The sequence below is a fragment of the Atractosteus spatula genome, chromosome 6, assembly GCF_055471065.1.
Source record: "Atractosteus spatula isolate fAtrSpa1 chromosome 6, fAtrSpa1.hap1, whole genome shotgun sequence".
Lineage (NCBI taxonomy): Eukaryota > Metazoa > Chordata > Actinopteri > Semionotiformes > Lepisosteidae > Atractosteus > Atractosteus spatula.
This window is the reverse complement of record NC_142711.1, coordinates 3,812,239-3,833,492: the sequence shown is the minus strand read 5'-3', so window position 1 is coordinate 3,833,492 and position 21,254 is coordinate 3,812,239. Positions and strand designations below refer to the sequence as shown.

At 39.3% G+C, this 21,254-nt stretch overlaps 1 protein-coding gene across 9 annotated transcripts in view; it reads right to left on the bottom strand.

Annotated features, from left to right (window-relative positions):
- piezo2b (piezo-type mechanosensitive ion channel component 2b) overlaps positions 1-21,254 on the bottom strand; it is a 207,215-nt gene that overhangs the window by 16,112 nt on the left and 169,849 nt on the right. For 7 of the 9 annotated variants that reach the window (XM_088918192.1, XM_088918197.1, XM_088918194.1 and 4 more), the window contains 12 exons: positions 19,900-20,143; positions 19,100-19,196; positions 18,361-18,520; positions 17,888-17,977; positions 16,793-16,911; positions 14,509-14,580; positions 12,393-12,493; positions 7,384-7,504; positions 5,938-6,015; positions 4,626-4,792; positions 1,546-1,739; positions 450-620 (listed from right to left, as the gene is read on the bottom strand). In XM_088918192.1, the coding sequence (XP_088774318.1) occupies positions 450-620; positions 1,546-1,739; positions 4,626-4,792; positions 5,938-6,015; positions 7,384-7,504; positions 12,393-12,493; positions 14,509-14,580; positions 16,793-16,911; positions 17,888-17,977; positions 18,361-18,520; positions 19,100-19,196; positions 19,900-20,143 (1,614 nt within the window). Of the gene's footprint in view, positions 1-449; positions 621-1,545; positions 1,740-4,625; positions 4,793-5,937; positions 6,016-7,383; positions 7,505-10,443; positions 10,543-12,392; positions 12,494-14,508; positions 14,581-16,792; positions 16,912-17,887; positions 17,978-18,360; positions 18,521-19,099; positions 19,197-19,899; positions 20,144-21,254 lie in introns of all 9 variants that reach the window. The other 2 variants (XM_088918201.1, XM_088918196.1) reach the window with 2 other exon arrangements.

Genomic DNA, 21,254 nt, shown 5'->3' with positions numbered 1-21,254 from the left:
AGAACCTCAAAAGCTAATGAACTGAGCATTAACAGACTATCTATTAAACCTTTATTTATAGAACAGCCTAATGTATTACCAATATATACTGCATAACAAAGTTTTAGAATGCAAAGGTGTGGGTTAAGGTTCATCTTTCCCTTTCAGCCGGGAATGAACCTTAGCCTGCTCGTTTCCAGCCTGTGCTTGCAAATGCAGCTCCCTCTTTGAAAGTTTTACAATCACACAACAGCTGGCCATAACTGACTCTGCGACTTCGCCAAATCACGCATCAGGTTAGCAAGCGCGGGAAAACATGAATCAAGCCGCTAGCGAACCTGAGACTTTTCATAAACGAAGGAATCGTAGCCCATTCTAGTCTGGAAAATCTTGAAAATGCTCTTTTTTTGTGATAAGGGGGGATAAAAATGTGCAGTGAGGAATGAAGAAGGCATGCATGATTCAAGCACCTCGAGACAACGCTGGCACTGTCTGCGGATGAAGAAGACATGTCCATGCTGTACATTTTGCGCAGCTTGGGTCGAGCGCGCTCACTCGTTTTAGGAATGCTTTCTGACGGTCCGTCTAAATCGTCTAAGGTAGACTGCCTTGAAAACAGCATGGTGGCCTCTGTATAGACGCTGGCAGCACAAATGGTTATACAACACAGTTTGGTTAATAACGAGCACCATGACAAGATTACACACATCCACCTTTCTCCTGTTTCACACACGCACACAAAATGGTGCAAAACTCATCAGTTTTGCACGGCGTACTGGTATTAGTTGAGTTATGGTTGAACCCCTGCCATTTGTAGCAGAAGCCAAGTTAGAATATAGAATGCTATATCCTTTAAAATATAAATGGGAGGTATTCGAAAGTGACAGACTTTGAATATTAAGTCAAGGCTTCCAGTATTCTAAAACAATTTAACCAAAACCATGCTTTGTGTAAAGAGCATTGGGACCTACTGAAATGGAAACAGCAGGATAACATTAAAACTATCTAGATCAAGACGGGCGATACACTTTTACTTAGATAATACTTCTAAGCTTGTTTTCTGAAAGCTGAAATAGAAAACTGGGATTGTTGAAATTTATAATGGTAATTGGAATACAAGCTTCATCTGGTGTCAAAATAGCCCCCGCTCCAAAGACAGCTTCCCAACATGCACTGCAAATACACGTTAATTTCCCATTCCATGGTCGTGTGGACGAAATGTCAAAGAAAATGTGAAGAGCAGCTTATATGCCTGTCATGCTGAAAAGCAGACTCCACTCTGCCCTTCATTAAGAAACACATGGAGTTTGTTTCCTCCATTCAGGTTAAGATCTTTTTAGTTAGGCCCTACTCCTGTCACTGTAGAGTATGTATGTTTAATAAACTTCTTGCTTTAAAGCAAATGAAATGTAATTTTAATAACAGCCGTTACCCAGTGAACATCATCACCCTTACGGTATTGTTTGTTTCTGGAACATTTTATTTTGTTGTACTCAAATACATCTAGACTGGTTAAGCTGTGCTAAATTACCTTTCCCGACATTAGTTTACTCTCTCAAACCATACCTTGACAAGGTGTCACGAGAGCCGACTGAATCTAAGCTGTCCATCCTGTGAGCGCCTCGTTTCCGCTCAGCTTTATGGGAGCTGGAGCCAGAGAGGTCCTCGTCAATCCTGTCCAGACTGGACTCTCTGGAAAAATTCATGCGCATCTGCTTCTGGTAATAAACATGTATACTCTCCCGAGACGGAACATTCCCCTGTTTGAGCAAACAAAAACCTGTCACTGCGCAGCTTAAGGGCACCTTTGTGTGCTTTGAAAAGCCATTATCACAAGCTCTTGCCATACCTCTTTGAGCGTTAACATTCTCTGTTCAATTGAAAGGTATACAGAAATACAGTGGTGTGAAAAAGTGTTTGCCCCCTTCCTGATTTCTTATTTTTTTGCATGTTTGTCACACTGAAATGTTTCAGATCATCAAACAAATTGAAATATTAGACAAAGATAACACAAGTAAACACAAAATGCAGTTTTTAAATGAAGGTTTTTATTATTAAGGGGAAAAAAAAATCCAAACCTACATGGCCCTGTGTGAAAAAGTGATTGCCCCCTAAACCTAATAACTGGTTGGGCCACTGTTAGCAGCAACAACTGCAATCAAGCGTTTGCGATAACTGGCAATGAGTCTTTTACAGCACTGTGGAGGAATTTTGTCCCACCCATCTTTGCAGAATTGTTGTAATTCAGCCACATTGGAGGGTTTTTGAGCCTTAACCGCTTTTTTAAGGTCATGCCACAACATCTCAATCGGATTCAGGTCAGGACTTTGACTAGGCCACTCCAAAGTCTTCATTTTGTTTTTCTTAAGCCATTCAGAGGTGGACTTGCTGGTGTGTTTTGGATCATTGTCCTGCTGCAGAACCCAAGTGCACTTCAGCTTGAGGTCACGAACAGATGGCCGGACATTCTCCTTCAGGATTTTTTGGTAGACAGCAGAATTCATGGTTCCATTTACCACAGCAAGTCTTCCAGGTCCTGAAGCAGCAAAACAGCCCCAGACCATCACACTACCACCACCATATTTTACTGTTGGTATGATGTTCCTTTTCTGAAATGCTGTGTTACTTTTATGCCAGATGTAATGGGACACACACCTTCCAAAAAGTTCAACTTTTGTATAGTCAGTCCACAGAGTATTTTCCCAAAAGTCTTGGGGATCATCAAGATGTTTTCTGGCAAAACTGAGACGAGCCTTTATGTTCTTTTTGCTCAGCAGTGGTTTTCGTCTTGGAACTCTGCCATGCAGGCCATTTTTGCCCAGTCTCTTTCTTATGGTGGAGTCATGAACACTGACCTTAACTGAGGCAAGTGAAGCCTGCAGTTCTTTGGATGTTGTTGTGGGGTTTTTTGTGACCTCTTGGATGAGTCGTCGCTGCGCTCTTGGGGTAATTTTGGTCGGCCAGCCACTCCTGGGAAGGTTCACCACTGTTCCATGTTTTTGCCATTTGTGGATAATGGCTCTCACTGTGGTTCGCTGGAGTCCCAAAGCTTTAGAAATGCCTTTATAACCTTTTCCAGACTGATAAATCTCAATTACTCTGTTTCTCATTTGTTCCTGAATTTGTTTGGATCGCAGCATGATGTCTAGCTTTTGAGGATCTTTTGGTCTACTTCACTTTCTCAGGCAGGTCCTATTTAAGTGATTTCTTGATTGAGAACAGGTGTGGCAGTAATCAGGCCTGGGTGTGGCTAGAGAAATTGAACTCAGCTTTCCAAAGATGTGATAAACCACAGTTGATTTATGTTTTAACAGGGGGGGCAATCACTTTTTCACACAGGGCCATGTAGGCGTGGATTTTTTTTTCCCCTTAATAATAAAAACCTTCATTTAAAAACTGCATTTTGTGTTTACTTGTGTTATCTTTGTCTAATATTTCAATTTGTTTGATGATCTGAAACATTTCAGTGTGACAAACATGCAAAAAAATAAGAAATCAGGAAGAGGGCAAACACTTTTTCACACCACTGTAAATATACAGTACATAAATACAATAATGAGTCCTTATATATTTCCACACCTTATTTTCAACATGTCCTCAAACGCAACAACAGTTTTATAACAAGTGAAATTCAGCTGAAAGAAGATGCTACTGTAACCAAACACTGGTGTATTGATCAGCATGATAGCAAATGAACAGAATCCACAGAAAACGTTAGGCTAAGGACGCATTTCTAGCATCCTACGAAGTTGACATTGAGTGTTTTAGGAGGCTAGTGCACTTCAAAATACTTGCTATGATTCCATTTTCACTCGCCGGTCCAGTTACAGGGGCTATAATCAGTAACACGACAACATCCTGCAACTTTGAACATTTCCTGCAACTCCCGACTTGCCTGGATGACTGCAGTACTACAACTGACCACAGAGAGGCAGCACTCTTCACATGTGAGGGCACAGGTGTAGAAGCACTAGCCTTTTCATTAACAGATGGAGCAGGAACAGAAGATACAGTCAATCCAGATCAGTCACTTCTGATTCTGGTTTTGAAAGTCTTTCCCTTTCAAAATGACTAATTAAAGTATTACTGTGGTCAGGATGACAAATTAACTACAGTGTAGAAGAGTACCCCTTTGTACTAAATTTTCATTCAATTCATTATTCCCCTGACTCACAAGCCATATGATGACAACCACGTACTTTAATTTCCAATGCATGATACTGCAAAAGGAAGAAAGAGCACAACAAATATCGTGTACACCTGTGGAAATACTGTATTCTTCCACAGGATAATCCAATAAGCTTCGGTACACATAGCATGTACCATACAAACAAGTAAATTTGTCATGGAATGATTAGAAGACAATATCAGAAGACATGCTAGAACGAAATTTACTGCTGTGCAACACACAATTGCAGTCACCAGTAATAGGCTTTAACAGATAAGATCACTTCACACCAGTGTAACAGGAATGTTCTGTTCAGTATCAGCCTGAGACATTCAGTTTGGGTCCAGTCAAACAGTGATAGTGATGAGCATTGAAACACATTCAAGCAAAAAGTCACTGGAAGAGATTATTCTAGATAATTCTAGATAAGAGACTGCATTGTTCCGAAGCACCTTTATAATCTCGGCCAAACACGTACCTTTTTAATTTCTCTGGTGAGCATGCACCGTTCAATTCGGAGCACAGTGGAAATATCAATGTGTTCTCTGCAGATAGAGTTCAGCCACACAGTGAAACTATCCAGGAGGGCCAGGAAAAGGACCCATGTAAACTTCACAATATTAAAAATGCGCTTGATGATGTTATCTGTTGTGAAAAGAAACAGCTGTCACGAGAAGAGCAAATGACTGGCTGTAAAGAGTTCAATAGGTAAAGAGAAAATATACTGCACAGGGCATTACATCACTAAAGTCAACTTCAGTATATAATACATCAGGTGTAATTTCATTCTTGAATATCTTTGTTTACCACTGAACTTACTGGTCTGCTATGACGTTTTTAGAACTAAAGGAATAGAAGATGATCACATTAATCTCACAGGCGTAATATGTTTCTAACCTTGGCATAAATAAAGTGAAACCACTTTTTCAAGCAACCATCACAAATCATCATAAGAAATGGGTGCCAATAATGTACTCCAGCAGTTTACAACTTTTAATTCAGAAAATACGAACACGGGTGCCAAGACATTACTAAAAAGGATTGAGAAGAGATATATTCATTCATTGGTTTACAGTATGTATTTTTTCTAATATCATACAAGATTCAACATATAAAGAAGTAATGTAGAAGCTTTGATATGCCTCTTACTCAATACCATATAACTGATTTGGCAGGAAAAATCTGGTTTTGGTTGAAATTCTTTGTTACCGTGTGATGGGACTCAGCTCAGAAGAGCTCTGACAATTAATTTACATTTTTGAGAAGATAACAGTGATAATGAATTGTGGGCTTGGTGTCGTGTGAGATCCTCTCACACGTTTTCTGACGTGTTTACAATACTGTTCTGATATAAGCACAGCAAGTTCTAGACAGCACAGAATTCTGAAAACCATAACTTAGGAAACCTGACAGCTTTTAACAGGAGAAACACATTCTGAATCTCATGTGCTGTAAAGTCTAAGGAGATTCTGAGTATTTTAGGACATTTGTATTCATTTTTTAACTTAATTAGTTAAAAGTACTAAGAGAAAATGCATCATATGATCTGTAGCATGAGTTTTAGAATTATAATTTTAATATTCGATGTATTATGCAAATGTGTTGCTGTCAAAGCATTTTGTACACCCCCAAAAATCAGAATTTAATCTCAACAGTGTAAAATAAGTAACCATGACATGATAAAGACTTTGTGTCCAGTGCTTATTCAGCAAGCTGCAAACTGTAGCTAGCTGAATCATTGCAAGTTGAAGCTCTGATCTTTGATCATTTGTGAAAAAGTTCAATCATACCTGGTCCATCTGATTTCTTTCCTTCCTCCATACTTTCTGTTTCATCTTCCCTTTCTCCACATTCAATAGCAACTTGACCTTGTGAATCAATAATGGGAAAATGGCAGCACAAGACCAGGGATTAGAAATTGGCAATGCACAGAGAGGCGTACCCTCTTTCTGTACAACTGAGAACAATGGTTTGCAATACCACACCCAGCAGACTTCATCTTATTCTTTGCTGTAAGATTAACAGCCAGGATGCTTTATAAAGGTTTTGCTCTAAGGACCTGCTTAGATTTAAATGTCAGAAATTAGTCAGACAATGAGAACTGAAACACTTATATTCCCCTGTGAAACAATACTATTGTTTGATTAACTAGATTGCATCATATCTTAAAAAAAAACACTGAGCTGTATTCTGCATTGGAAAACAGGAAAGCAGCTTTGTGTTTTTGTTCATTTCCATTTAAAGACAGCTGCAGCAATTACACAATGTGACAAAGTGTAAAGCATCTCCAGGAAAGTGAGATACGGCTTATGTTGTCAATACGTATTGTTCAAATTCCACCCATCCATTTTTAAACTGTGATATCCAATACTGGGTCACAGGGGAGCCGAAGCCTATCCCAACAAGCAGCAGGTGCCTGGCAGGACACACCCTGGATGGGACCCCAGTCCATCACAGGGCACACAGACACAGACATGACCACACACTCACATCAGGGTCAGTTCTCCTAAGAAGCCAATTAATCCGCAGTCTTTGGACTATGGGTGGAAACCCATGCAAACATGGAGAGAACATGCAGACTACATGCATATTTGAACCCAGGGCCCCAGTGCTGTGAGGCAGCAATGCTAACCACCGCACCACTCTGTGACCCTTGCTTAAACTCCTCCTCCCTCCGATGCCAAACAAACCTGTTGTGAAGAATGTACAGTGACACAATGCACTGAGCATATTGTCTGCTATGACATGCATGTCCTCTGTTGCAGTTTACAGGATGCACATGAGAGCCAAGCAGTGCCTGCCTCAGTGGACAAACCTCCTTTTTTGGAGGTATTATTGTGCACTTACTTGCCTCAAGGACCTACTACCCCTTTTCCACACATTGTGATATTCTAGGAACCTGCATCTTTTCTCATGACATCTCTTAAGTATCACTGGGTACAAATGAGACAAGGTTGTAGCAACGTGGAAGCCTTAATAATAAATAACTCTTAAAATGTTTGATGTTTGAGGTGAAACTGCCATAAGAGAAACTGATGATCTCTGGTTGTGGAGAAGTAACAGACTGAAACTAGAAAGGAAACAGTGCACATACTCTAGTGTAAATAGGAACGTTGCACAGAGAGCGTGCACTGCCCTACATAAGAAGAAATGTCAGTCAGACAACTGACTGCCTCTATCAAAAAGAAATTATACTATAAAATGTTCTGTGAAATTCACAGCTTTTTTTTACCAACCTTCCTTGTCGCCTCGTCTCCATTTGCCTTTACTAGTGTACCTCTTCCAAAACTTCCGTTTGTCTTTATCTCGTTCCTTCAGGGCTGTTTTGGAATCTGTAATCCAGGCGTGGTACACAAACTGAAAGACAGTAACACATCTTAATCTGCAACCTGAGCTGCCCCAGAGTTACACAATCGAAAACAGACATACAATGGCATGCAAACCAGGAATGTACCCAACAAAGCATAACACAATCCCAATAAAGACACTGAACACACTCATCTAACGACACTAAGGGCCAGGACTCAGACGCCATTTGCACCATGCAGAAGCTTGTGTTTAAATAAGGAAATACTTCAAACTGGAAAAATACTTCAGAAAAATGTGCTTTAATTACTGCATATTGCAAATAGAGTAAGTATTGTGATACAATAATATCACTTCTGTAAGGTCCAGCTTTTCTTTGCATGCTATAAACAGATACTGTATGTCTTTACATCTGAAAAGCAAAGTGCAAATGCACCATCAACAGCTGTGAAGAAAATAAGAATTATTAAGCTATGTTTCTAAACGTTAATGCTGGACCAGTGACTCATGATACTTTTCTGAAGGTGTAATAAGATCATGACGAAGCTGGTTAAAAACCATTAAAAAGTGCAGGTTACATGAAATCATGTTAGAAACTGAAGACCAACTGAAGGCTCTCAGTTTGAGTGACTGGGCAAAAGACAATGCCAACGATGCTGCCCTTTTTTTTCAGATGGGATTTTCTGTTCCACAGATGGTGATGAGCAGTTCAGGAAGATGCATGCACAGGAGACGCACAGAGAAGGATCTCCATTTACCCTTTACACTGCCAAAGTAAGCCATGTGCTCTATGACCTGACACCTGGTATTATTTACACACCATTGGCCTTGATTTCCTTTTCCCAGTTAGAGTCTGACATTCGACTCATTTGTTCACTCCTTGGGAAAAAACGTAATTGCTTTTTTAAAATCGTGAGTCTCATGTTTGAGCCCCATGACGTCACACGTCAGCAGTGTAGACATCATTCTAAAATGTGAAAGTGTATATACAGTATGCTGCTCCACATCTGTTAGTAATGTTATAGTCGAGAACTAAACTAAAATCTTCAACTTTGTGACTACTGATGCTCTCTCATTCTTTAAACTTGTTGTTCCTTCTGTGTACTTACTGTATAAAATCATTTTGATAGCTAATTGACAGCAATCCAGAATCTGGTATGTTTCAAGTTTTGAAAAACCGTTTTAACCTTAAAGTTTCAAACTAATTTCAAGCTAATTAAAATTTGCTTTCAGAAAATTCAAAACAGAGACTGAGGTGTAAAGCTGGTTGCAAATGAGGAAGCTTAACACTGTGGAGTCACAACATCTCAGGAAGATTAGCACTTTTCAAACTGGGCCAGATGAGCATCTTGTACCAAATGCTTCGCAGCTGAGAAACAGCCTTCAACATGCATCAACATTTTCAGGCATATGCCTCACAGATGGACTTCTGAGCCTGGTGAGAGGTCCAGTATAGCACACTGAAATTTCATACAATAATAGTAGCTCATTGACCTGAAGATCTATTCCTTCCACTTCATGAAAGAAGCCAGGGTATCAGTTTTAACAACATGGCTACAGTAGGTTGCTTGTTCCAGACTGACTTGTAGTGTAAAGACCCACGTTTTCCATCTTAAATTCCCTTTCCATTAGTTTCAAGTTCCTTCTTTTTGATTCATAGTTCGCAGCTGATCCTGAAGAAGTGCATAGTTTTGACTTTGTCAGCACTTTTGAGGAGCCTGAATACTTCAATCTTAGTCTTCTTATCTGTTCAAGACTAAAAAAATGAATTATTTCAGCCTGTCAGGGTAACTTATTCCTTTAGGTATTTAGATATAACCAGCAGCTGGATGTTTTCGATTCATTTAGCTATCCAGATGAGCTCTTCCGTTTTAGTTGGATTGGCACAAAAGTCTTCTGTGTCTGAAGAATTCTGTGGCTCTGTCCCATGAGCAGATACAAACACACTGGAAGTACACTGGAAGTCTACAAATCAAATTTTCAAAGTGTGTGCCACTTTCTTATGAGAACATAAAAAAGGATTTCAATAGAGGGAGGCCATTCCACCAGTCTAATTCAACAACCTAGTATGAATGGCTTAGTATGAAATTACTGTTTTTTTAAATGTTAGACATACTTATCTGTAGCAAAAGTTAAAGATTATATATATATATTAAAGATTCCATCAATAAGTTCTGGAAAAATGACAAGACTACAAACAGAACAAAGACTGAGTATTTTGCAACAGGAAAAACATTCTGTATTTAACGTCTTTGGAAATAAAAATTATGTATAACTTACAGTAAACGAACAAGTATGAGAAAAAGTTATTTTAATATGGTGCTTTGAAAAATAAAAAGTCTTCAGTTTAGCATAATCTGCAGTCAGTAGGTCACACATGTGGAATATATTCAGCAGTATAAAGGATAAATGTACTGGCCAACAAAACTATTAAATACAGAACATGCAAAAGCATGCAAATATAGCTTAGCAGGAGCTGAAGGAAAATAGGACCTTTTGAATCTTTTAGTTGGAATACCTGACTTTTTAATCCACAAGAAATTGTAATGTCAACAACGGCCGTGTCAAGGATGCCAACTTTTTGTATTACAAGTGCACTTTTGCTTGGTTGAGTTCATTTGCTCACTTCTTAAATTGTTGCTAGAAGAAGTATCAAATATTCCTTGCATCACAGTTGAACACACATACAGTATAGTACATGTACTGCAATATAAGCTTTTCAGACACAAGGGCATTAACGTAACAAAGAGAGGGGGGAAACGTGTAAAACACTGCATTTTCATTTCAGGCTCTGACATTAGTTTGTATTATTTTCAGGTAATTAGCATAAGTCAATGGAAGATATTTTCCCATTAGTATTCTGTTGGAAGTATTCTGTTCTGTTGGAAGAAATGAAAATGCAGCACACCAATCCCGTTTGACATCTTAGGGGGTGGGAGCACTTCACACAGAGACAGAGTGAAAAAAAAAAACAGACTCCAGGGAAATACCTTTGCTGCCCTGATTACATACTGAAGAATAGTTTTGGGCAGCTTAATGATAGACTTTGGCAAGGCCAAAATAGCAGAGGCAAACTTTCCAATTGCTCTCTATAAAGAGGGACAAAGTGAGGAGAGTTAGTAGAACACAGCAGGTTAGTTCACAGGGCTCCGCCAAACATAACAGAATGGTCTTTGTCAAACTGAATAACTTAAAAACGTAGATGATTTTAAGATCATAATTGGTTAGTACAGCGGTTCTCAACCTTTTGTCACCCACGGAGCGCCTTAAATACTCCTTTACCGACTGTGGACCACACAACAGCAGAAAGCATTGGTTCAGCTCTAGCCAGGACAGAAAGGCGAGATCGAGTCGATGGGGGTTTTATTTTGTTTTAGTGGTAACATATTTGCCCTCGGCAGTAGACCCTAAGGGCAGTGATTTGCAATATGTGCCGTCTCATCCAGCTGCAATGAAAACAAGCCACTTGCTCGTCCCTATTTATCAAGTGATTTTCTGCTTTCGCCGAGAAAGTCGAATAAGGTTCAAGTCGTTTGCTTTCTCAATAACTGTTATCCTCACGATATCTTTCGCTGCAGAAGGCACCAAATCATCACCAACTTTATGAGTTTTAACTATTTTTGTTTCTATTTTTCATTGTGTGATCCAGCTTAGGAAATATTTTTACCTCTACGAAGTTTCTCTAATTTTCTTTTTTTTTTAAATCACCATGATTATCAAAGTCATGTGTTTTGTTTCTCAATGGCGACGCGAATTTGCAAGTTTTAAGTTTTCGGTTGCCAAAACATAGTGGCATGAAACACATTGGGATATAGGTTCACTTGAGCCCTAATTTTATATATTCGTCGTCATACTTCCTTTTCTTCCCAGTCTTTGTTCTTTCAGAACTACTAGTGGGTTTTTCCATTTCAACATCGCCGACTTGTTCAGTGAAATCCACTTGAAAATCGGCATCGTTTTTTTCGGTTTATAGATTAGGTTTGAAACCACTCCATATTGATCAATATCGGAGTTAACTTTAAATGACAATTTTAAACTGGTTCTTACACACTGCGCTTATTATGAGAACGTAGAAATTACTCCACAGTTAGACAACTAGACATTCAATTGCGTCGATTAATTGGATTCAGTGCTAAGGATCGAGACAGGTGGGAGTAGTAGGCACCTTATTTGCAGACGCTAATTTGCAAACAACGTGCCATTTAGACGAAACTTCCTGAAAATAAGTCATCCACAGACTGGAGCTAAATTATCAGTTTTGTTATAAACTGTTTATTTCAAGTGAAGAATTTTTGCATACAACGTAGCCCGAATTTACATATAACTTGTTTTTTATTATATCACAAATATTTCTATCCACCGCGGACCACAGGTTGAGAAACACTGGATTAGTACAGTATGTTGAGTCTCACGCGTCTGCTAACACAGCAGCATAATTAGCTGATAGCAGCATTTTGTGGAATGTAATATTGCTATGTGTATCTAAAAGCTTCAACCTAAAATATAAAGGAATGAATTGTGTCATAGAAATAGACTGCACACCTCTTAAATGTAAGCAATGTTCAAAGAATATATATTATATGGCGTGTAGATTATTATTTAAAGATAAACCTGTCTAGGACTTATCTTGGAGCTGTCTATTTCCAAGCTCAATTAATAAAATGGCAATTGTAGCAGATAAATAGAAAGGTTTTAACAAGACATTTTTTTAAATCCCACATACAGTATAAAACAATTATCTCATTCTTACAAAATCAAGTTTGGTGGGTGTATTTAAGTAATCTTTGTTAATGCAGGTGAAAACTGTCAAGTACTGTAAACGAACAGCCGTAAAGATTTTACAACTAAACACAAGACATTTGAGACACGCACACCACGCGTCGCTCTTGAGCGCTCCCTGCAGGAGGGGGTGTGAATATACACGGGCCGCGGAACCCACCTGGAAAGCTGACTTCTTGTGTGGCTCCTCTTCTTTTTTGTCTTCCTCTTCCTCCTCTTCACTGTCTGTCTCAAATAAGTAATAGTCCCCGCTGCGCACCACTGAGTGACACAAGGTTGAACAGTGAAAACGAAGGCAGTGCTGTTGTGCACACAGCATTAGGCAAGCTCAGACCACAGGGATTATTTCATTTAGAACTGCACTGTAAAGAAGCAAACACCTTCATCCAGTGAGGTTTTACAGCTGTGACAAGGCACTGAAAGGGTCGATACAAGGCGACGCACTTCAAGTTCAGTAGTAAATATCGGGTGTATAGGATGATAATTAATCAAGGACTTTTATTAATTCTCTCAATGTAGCATGCATAACGTCTGACATTTTCTTATCTAAAAACAAAACTGGCGAAGTAGGAGTGACAGTCAGTTATGGCCAATCTCCACTAGGTTATACACTGTCTGATAGATATTTTGTTTCTGTTCCACCTTCCTTCTTTTTTTTTTATGCCTCAGCTGCATCCTGCTCAGCAAGAGTGACATTTAAGGGCCGTGAAAGGCGTTGGCCAAAACGATTCTCAACTACGCTTTCATTCTCCATGTTTCGACATCAAGGGAAAGGAAAGTGCCCAAGCAAGATCACAGTCACGCTTCAGAAAACAATCCTTGAAAGCAAAGCAAGATGGAGACAGGGCTAATTTAAAGGTAAAGATGCAAGGAAGTTGTAAAAGCCAGGGTTGAATACAGAAAGACGAAGTATTGTTTCAAAGCAGAGCTTGTTGTAATGGGTAATTTAGGAAGTGAGACAAGTTTGGCATAACAGATGATAATGGTAGACAGGTCAATACAACTTGTTTAGTTAGTGTTAGTGTTTTTTTCCCCTCATTGTTCACGGTCTCTGAATCTCTCAGCCAGTGTTCTGTCTACACTACAGAGACAGACCAAGCCTTCCAATAAATCACATTGCATTTCAGGTTTTAATGATCACACCATATAATAGCCTTATATCCTTGAACAGAAGAATACAGTGGGATGTTGAAGAGTAACAGAGGTCCATAAAAAGAAGAAAATTAAGTCATAACCAAAGAAATCACAATGGGAATGTTAGAAATCCTTAATGCACATCTTAAAATGATGGTTTATGTTCTAAGACAACTGGAATATAGACAGAAGCCTAAGAGGAACTGGCTGGCACTCCATTCAGGTTATAGAAGGATGTACAGCAGACCAGTGGTGCAGAAAAAGCTTTTCATAACCAACTGAATTATTTGTTTTGGATGCATTTAGGCTGCAATTCAAACGGATTCACTTAAAACATCTAGGAAGCACATAGTTTAAGTTGAGGGATTTGAATGTGCATTAAAATGTTCAGTAGGATCTAATCAGTATGATATGGACTATATGCTGAACATGAAACATGAAACATTCACCCTGTTCCACTTAGGTTTCTGCTATGGCGACATGTCCTTGACTAAATCAGAGACATATTCCACTTCCACTGTTCCTCCTCCTCGAGATTTTTTCACATGTAGCATCTTTGGTTTGTGTCCCTGTCTTTTCAGACTAACTATATTCATCGTAAAAAAAAAAAATCAGGAAAGGACTCTGTCTCTGTTTAACCAAGTATAATGGAATGTACCACATACGGTAAGAGTGATTCTTTACTGCTGGCTCTACAGTTTTCATAAAACAGGTTGGCATTTTTTACAGGCTTTTGTAATTAATAACATTTTGCTTTGATTTGTAATTGAGATCAAAAAAGAAAATGTAGGATACCGGCATTATAACTTTTTTCTTTTCCCTGGCCAGTGTCCTTTGCAAAGCCATCCTATTTAAGGTTACCTTTTTTATTAGATTTTGATCAAATATTTCTCGAAGCAAAGCCCAGCAGCCGGTGCGTCACTGTGTGTTTTCAATGACCACGGGGAAGCTGCCTTGTGTTAGGCTCAATTCCTTAAATAGGCATTGAAAAGAAATAATGCCTGTCCGGTTCCTGGGGTTCTGTAGAACCAGGGCCACGAGGACACACACATGAGCAGCGCAGTAAGAGAATCCTCAGGGTTCTAGTCAAGGATATAAGGTTTCACTTCAAGAGAGCCAACAGAGGACTGGAGCAAACCTACTGGAAGCGTGATCAACCCAAGGGCGCCACCACTGCCTTTTTAAGCCCTTGGCCTTTTCCTTGTCTGCTTCTCCTAAAATAAAATTTTAACACATTAATGTAAAGGAAAACCAAAAAGCTCTTTACAGTAGTAAAGCAGATAATAAAATAAAAGACAGCTTAACGGACACAACACAACAGCTTAACAGCTTCTTCCCGCAGGCTGTCAGGCTCCTCAATCTTCTTGCACCCACTCCAGTTCCAGAAACAGGGTTTAAATCCCTCCAGTGTGTTGTTTATATTGTACTATGTATTGCCTTGTAATTTGCACTATCTGCACTTTGCACTCTGTGTATTCTGTCTACAATGTCTATGACAGTGTCCTGTCCGTCCTGCCTGTATTTGCACCGTGGACCAGGAGGAACGATATTTCGTTCCACTGTATACTTGTATATGGCTGGAATGACAAATAAACGTGAATTTGAACTTGAACGAGCTCTCAGGCACGTATTCAAAGATCCACATGGTACTGGAAGTACGGCGTGTTGACTAGTGTGTGTCGAGCAGATCGTGGCCGTTCACGCACAGCGCCGCTCTCTAGACGGTGGTGAACTTCGTTGGAACTTCGCCAGAAAGACGGGGTCTCGAGCCGAGGGAGAGTTCTGCACTGCGTTGCCTCCTGTGATGAGGCCTTGCGCTCCTGGCCACGTCACATCTTCCCCCTCCCGCGGGGCCAGAGTTCGGGGTGTGCCTCCCTGGGCACTTTCACTCCGAAACGTGCGAAAAGAGGGGTAAACGCCAACTGAATGACGTCCGTCAACATCATGCACTTTAAACTATTCCAATACTAAACCATGTGATTGATGGCGCGAGTCAAGCGACTGTCACTTCCGATACTTCTAGTTTCTAGAACTACCGCTAGATAGCGTCCGATTGTTGATCTGGAGCACCCAGAGTCGATCCCAAGCCTGTTGTTCCAGCTCGTTTTTCGTTAGTCACTAGTGTTTCCCTCCTTCGTAGGCCCTAAAAATGTCGTAGGCCCTAGGCGCTGTGCCTACAGTGCCTCATGGGAAATCCAGCACTGCCCCCCCCCCCCTCTCCTCTGCTGCCCAGCCGACTCCAGTCTTGGACTTCCAGCCCACTGATGTGGCGGGTGCAGAGCGTTCACTGCCACTCCCTAGACAGAGGCCAAAGACTGGCTCTCTGGCCTGGGAAGACTTCTTCACCTTCTAGGTTCCAAGGGGGAGTCATCACCTTCTGTAACACACATTTATTTGCCCACTGGGCACTGTTACACCAGCTTATAATGAGATCTCTCAGACATCTGTCTGAGAACTCCAGCTGATGTCCATTTTCGTCCAAGCGATTGATGGATTGACTTGGAGATAATTGGATTCTTGTTGTGGATTAAGTATTGATGCTGCTGGAGAATCCCAGGGCAAATTGGCCTGACACCTCTAGTAATTTATTTGTGTTGGTCCAACTATGTTCAAGCAGACAGAACCCTACACAAAATGCACCACTAACATTTTACCGACTGTGAAACTGACACTGTGTTCCGGTCCAAGGACTTTGTTAAAGAGGAGCTGTTTCTATTTGAATAAGATCAACCTTCACTTCAGGTGATTCTAAAACATTCTATGTCCTACCCTGGAGGCCTCTATTTCAAATGAACTCAAGACAGTTCTTCAGGGATAAAAGCAAGAATCTGAATTTAGAGAAGATTTAGGCTCGTAAAACATTCTGCAATTTTCACGTTAAACTACAATTTACAAACTAATGTAAGCACATAACAAATTATCGTAATGTTATTGACAATACAATGTTGTTTACAATTTGCAGAGTAATCACATTTTAATGGTAGCAGTAGATTTCTGTAAAAGTACAGGGCCCTTGTTTTGGAACATTGGGAATTAATCGGAAGATTAATCTGCAATGCCTTCACCCTAAGAGTTAATAGTATGTTTCAGCTGACAAAGTGTACAAAAGCTTGGTATAAAATATAACAATATATCTGGCTAAGGTGAAATGTCTTGGGGGCGCAAGACTTGAAGGAAGTTCTAAAAACCAAAACCCATGTGGAGCAGAAGGCTACCCGAACCATTTCAAACAAGAGGTCAAATGCAGCCTAAGGGATTTCTCGGTTCTTTATTGAAATGTACCAGTAAAAGAACATTCCTGCTTTTCCAAAAGGGAAGGCCAGTAAGGAAGCAGGTTAGTCCACTACTGAGTGAATACGGCCTAATGTTTACACTTCTAGACTCCCTCAATGCCAAGCAATATGCTCTGAGCTACAAAGGACGTACCATCATCTTCCTCCTCTTCTTTCATCATGTTCTGTCCCTCCCCAGACTGCTGTGCCAGACTCAGCATCCTCTCCTTACCCTTCTTAAACTTCTGCTGACGGGTTTTAATGCGATCCATTCTGGTATTAGTAAACAAAGAGAAAGGTATGTGGAAATATGCTCATTCTGTTACCACCCTTCCCATGTTCCATGCTTTGACATGACGAGGTGTTTTTATCACTACCAGTATGACAAAACTGAAAACATGCAGTTCATCTTGTTCCAGCAATCAAAAACGTGCACTCTGTTTAAAGAGGAACTGCTACGCTCTTTTTATATTGCTGGGGTTTGAAAGAATGGGTGTAGATGAGTGCATTTCAAACCACATTGAAAGTAAAATGCACATACTAAAACCTCCAATTTATGGTACATCACAGACGCAGTGCCATGTTCTGTGATTCAGAACAAGGCAACAAAACTCCCGGTGATGTGTTGCAGCCTTATGTTACTCACAGACTTGTGAATACATTGCAGTACATTAGTCATTACAGTGACTAGTGAGCAGGAAGGGCCACATCACTTTGCAATTTGTGGGAACTCTTGGTCTCGCCCAAGGCAAGACCAGCGGTTTACAACAAAATTGAGACCATACAGTACTTTCACAATGTTCACGATTTTATGCTTAATTCGGAATTTGTCAAATTTTGCGGTACTGTCACATACAGTAATTTATTTTGTTAATGAGATTTAATAACTGGTCTGAGAAATTGGGAGTGCAGTTCCCAATTGAGCAGAAAATGTAACATCCTATGTCCTATTTTAACGTTTGCCTTCCAGCATAATCTCGTTCGGGTAGTTTTCATTAAAACTTAAATTTTTCCAGTGTTTATGTTTTTACAGGCTCTTAAACTTCAGTGTTCTTGAAAACAGCAGAATTGTAGGATTGAAAAACTGAGACAAAGCATATTAAAAACTAGGAACAAGGAAGGGTTTAGTCCATCCTGAAAAGAAAAGACACAACATTTCAGCTGTGGAGCCTTCTTGTGTAGCCACCTACAGTATGTATATTAAAAACTAGTTAAATTTATTCATTTTCAGAATCCGGTTTGGCCTTACTGTCTCTTGAGTTGGTCCATAGATTTTTTCTCCTCTTCAATCCTTGCTTTGACAGCTTTTATAATTGTGGCTTGAAAAAGTTCTGCCCCTCTGTAAGAGATAACAGTTTGTTATAAAAAACACAAAATAATTCATTCTTGGTCAAATAATGCTGCAAACAAGTTTTTCATGTTATTGGACTTTTTAAAATGATATAAGCATATTACACATTTAATTTGAAATATAAATGAATATTATAAATTAATAATTTGGGAATTCAAGGTATGCATTTGCTTAGTTTTTTTTCTTTTCAGTATTATTTGCAGTGGCCTGCATATATTGCAGTGGGAATATAGCTTTAGTATTTAGTAACAGTTCAGGTGAGGACATTGATTCTTTACAATCACAATTCATCCATTTCATTTTGCTCTTTGTCAGTAATCATCAAAGACAAAAACATGTACTTGGATTAGATAAAAAAAAATCTGAAGTACCTTGAGGCTAAGATCTGGGAAGACCTTATGTCTGCAACTACATGTAAGAAGTAGTAACTCATGAAGACCCTTCTCTGAAGCAACAGAAAGGCAAAGCATATGCTGTCCCAAATGATCCCTGCTTCATCACTGGGTAAAGCACATTTTCCACTTGAATCAGCTGTGAAAAAAGAAATAGTTAACCTAGAGGTAAATTAGAGGGCACGTTTGAAAACCTGCTAATGGACTTGAATCACAATTTTCTTCTGATCGCAAAGTCATTAATTAAAGTCCACCAGTATTTAAAAACTTTAAACAGAACTATATTCTTTTCAGGAAACAATGATCGCATGCTGTCTCAACAGAGGTTCGGTATCACAAACTCGTTTGTCCGCGATCATTTCCAAATGTTACGAATAAGAGGCACCACTTGGCCCATCCAAATGTACTGTGATGAGGCTGGCTTGCTGTCAGCCAGATTGCTGAAATTTCTGAGTCCTTCCTCTGAGGCATAGTGTCATCACAGCCTCATCACAATCATGAAGACACGGAGCAAAATACATTCAAACAGATACTTGTGTTACAGTCCTAAAGCTGTCCTTACAAATATGAGAGTTTAAACAAGTAGGGCAGAGCATACAAGACAAATTATTTACTTTAGATACTAATCTACAGTAAGAGACCGCATACAATAGATGCCACTACAGTTCATTCAAACATATGAGCACTATATGACAATAATCAACTGAAATTTACTTACGACGTGAATAGTCTTTTATCGTGCAGGCCAGACTGAATAACTGGATTAACCAGCAATTGTTTTCAACCAAGGCATTGATGTACCCGCAGGCCACTATCTGAGAAATAAGCAGAGACAAAACTTCACCAGATTGAAAATAAAATCATCATTGACTAAACTCGATTTTAATATTTTATGACACAGAAAGAGCATAAAAATGATTAAATGATTTAATGGTTAAAAATAATCAATTCCCCTGTAATTGGATGATGTACTGTACCGTCGAGGTGAAATTCCACAGAGAAAATTTATCTGTTGAGCCTTTGTTAGGTTTGAGCGCTCATTAGCTGAAACATCGCAGTTTTAATTTCTTTCTACTTTTCAGCATGGAATTGGCCTGCTCTTTTTTCCGCCTGCACGCTGAAGCTGCACTCCGCTCAAAACTAATTAGACGATTTGCATGCTGCCTTTTCTTCACTGCTATATTTTATTTTATTTAGACTAAATAAATTTATTTTATCAGTTCAAGGAAAGGACCGTTTTGGTGTACATTCACAGTAAACATCAATTTCAAATTCAATATTTAATATATACTGTATATATTACATTTGCTGAAAGTTCAAGATAACGGTACTGTTTACTGTATTTTTAAAAGCGGTGCCTCTCACTCTTAAGAGATATACTTTATAATTCTGAATACACCTGATTTCAAGAATGAAACTCTTGTCTCGATTAACAGACTCCATGCCTTCGCGTACTTTCAATTGCACTGAGCAGTGTTCTCCAGAAAGTGCTTCTGGCCTTTGTGCTGGGGTACTTACAGACAACACATTCTTCATGGTTATCACAAACACGTTGTAGGCAATGAGGAAGTCCCAGTAGTGGAGGATGCTCTTAATTGGCTTCAGCAAGAGATCGCCACCAAAGAGCAGGAAATAGAAGCAGGCGACCAGGTAGCCCATGCAAAATATGCTGATTCGAGTCGTGCCGGTGATGAAGATGATGGTGAGCACAAACCAGAAGAGATAGCTGAACATTATCACCTTCAGCATGTCCAGGTAAGACCTAGGAATCAAGAAACCCCAAGGCAAAGTCAGCTCCTCTGATAGAGACGGTGCTGTCAGCAATATGTTCAACTACTTTCAAACATTTAAGAGCAGTTGTCCTTCAGGGAAATACAATACTGTATATATGATTGTACATATGTTTTTTATGGTGGCTTATATCACTCAGAAATTGAATCCTTGGTTCAAGGCTTTCAAGAAGAAAGATCCATCAGGAATAAAGAGGGATAATTTACAGTTAGAGCGCACTAAGGACTTTAATCTTTAAGCTTCATCTTTAAGCTCTGTCTTACTGAAAGAATATAATCTATTATTTTTATTGGCTTTTAAAAAAATAGGAGATACCACATCGGTAGAGTACATTGTTAGAATGGTTTGATGAAATGGAAATGTCTAAGCTTGGCCTTGTGTTGATGGGGTGAAATGGATGGGTGTCACTGCTGTTTAAGCTCACTCATGTCAGCAGAGCCTCTCTCAATATTTAAAAGCTATTTATTGAATTATCTGAAATAAAATAGTGCACCAGCTGGAAGATATGAGTGTACAATGGATGAGATGATTGTGAAATATAGATCTTTTTTTCTATATATATATGCAGTATATGTAATTGGATATAAAACAAATGAGCAAACAAGTGCAGCTGTAGGTCTCAAAAATGCACTTCTGAAATGCTTGTGATGGATTGCATAATAAATCCCTTCCCACTCCACATATCGAAACATGTAATGTGTAAATACTCAATTATGGAGACCAGCAGGTGATGAGATTTCCCTCTGCCTTAATGCAGTGGTGACCAGAGAAGATCTGATACAGCTTACATTTAAAACAATTTACCTAAGGAAGCACTTAGAGAAGAAAATGGTGTTCAGACAGAAAGCTAATATTAACACGTTTTTCTCACTAATCCACATGGAATAAAATCTGGAAACTATGGAGAAGCGAAAAACAAATATAAAGCCACTCAAGTTCTAACTTAGATTAAAATCCATAAAATGCAAGTAAATATATATGGATCCTGCAGACGCTTATAAATAAGCACATTAATGAGAAAACCAGCAAAACATGCATGTTATTTGAATTAAGAGCTCGTTAACAGTTGAAGATTTTTGTTC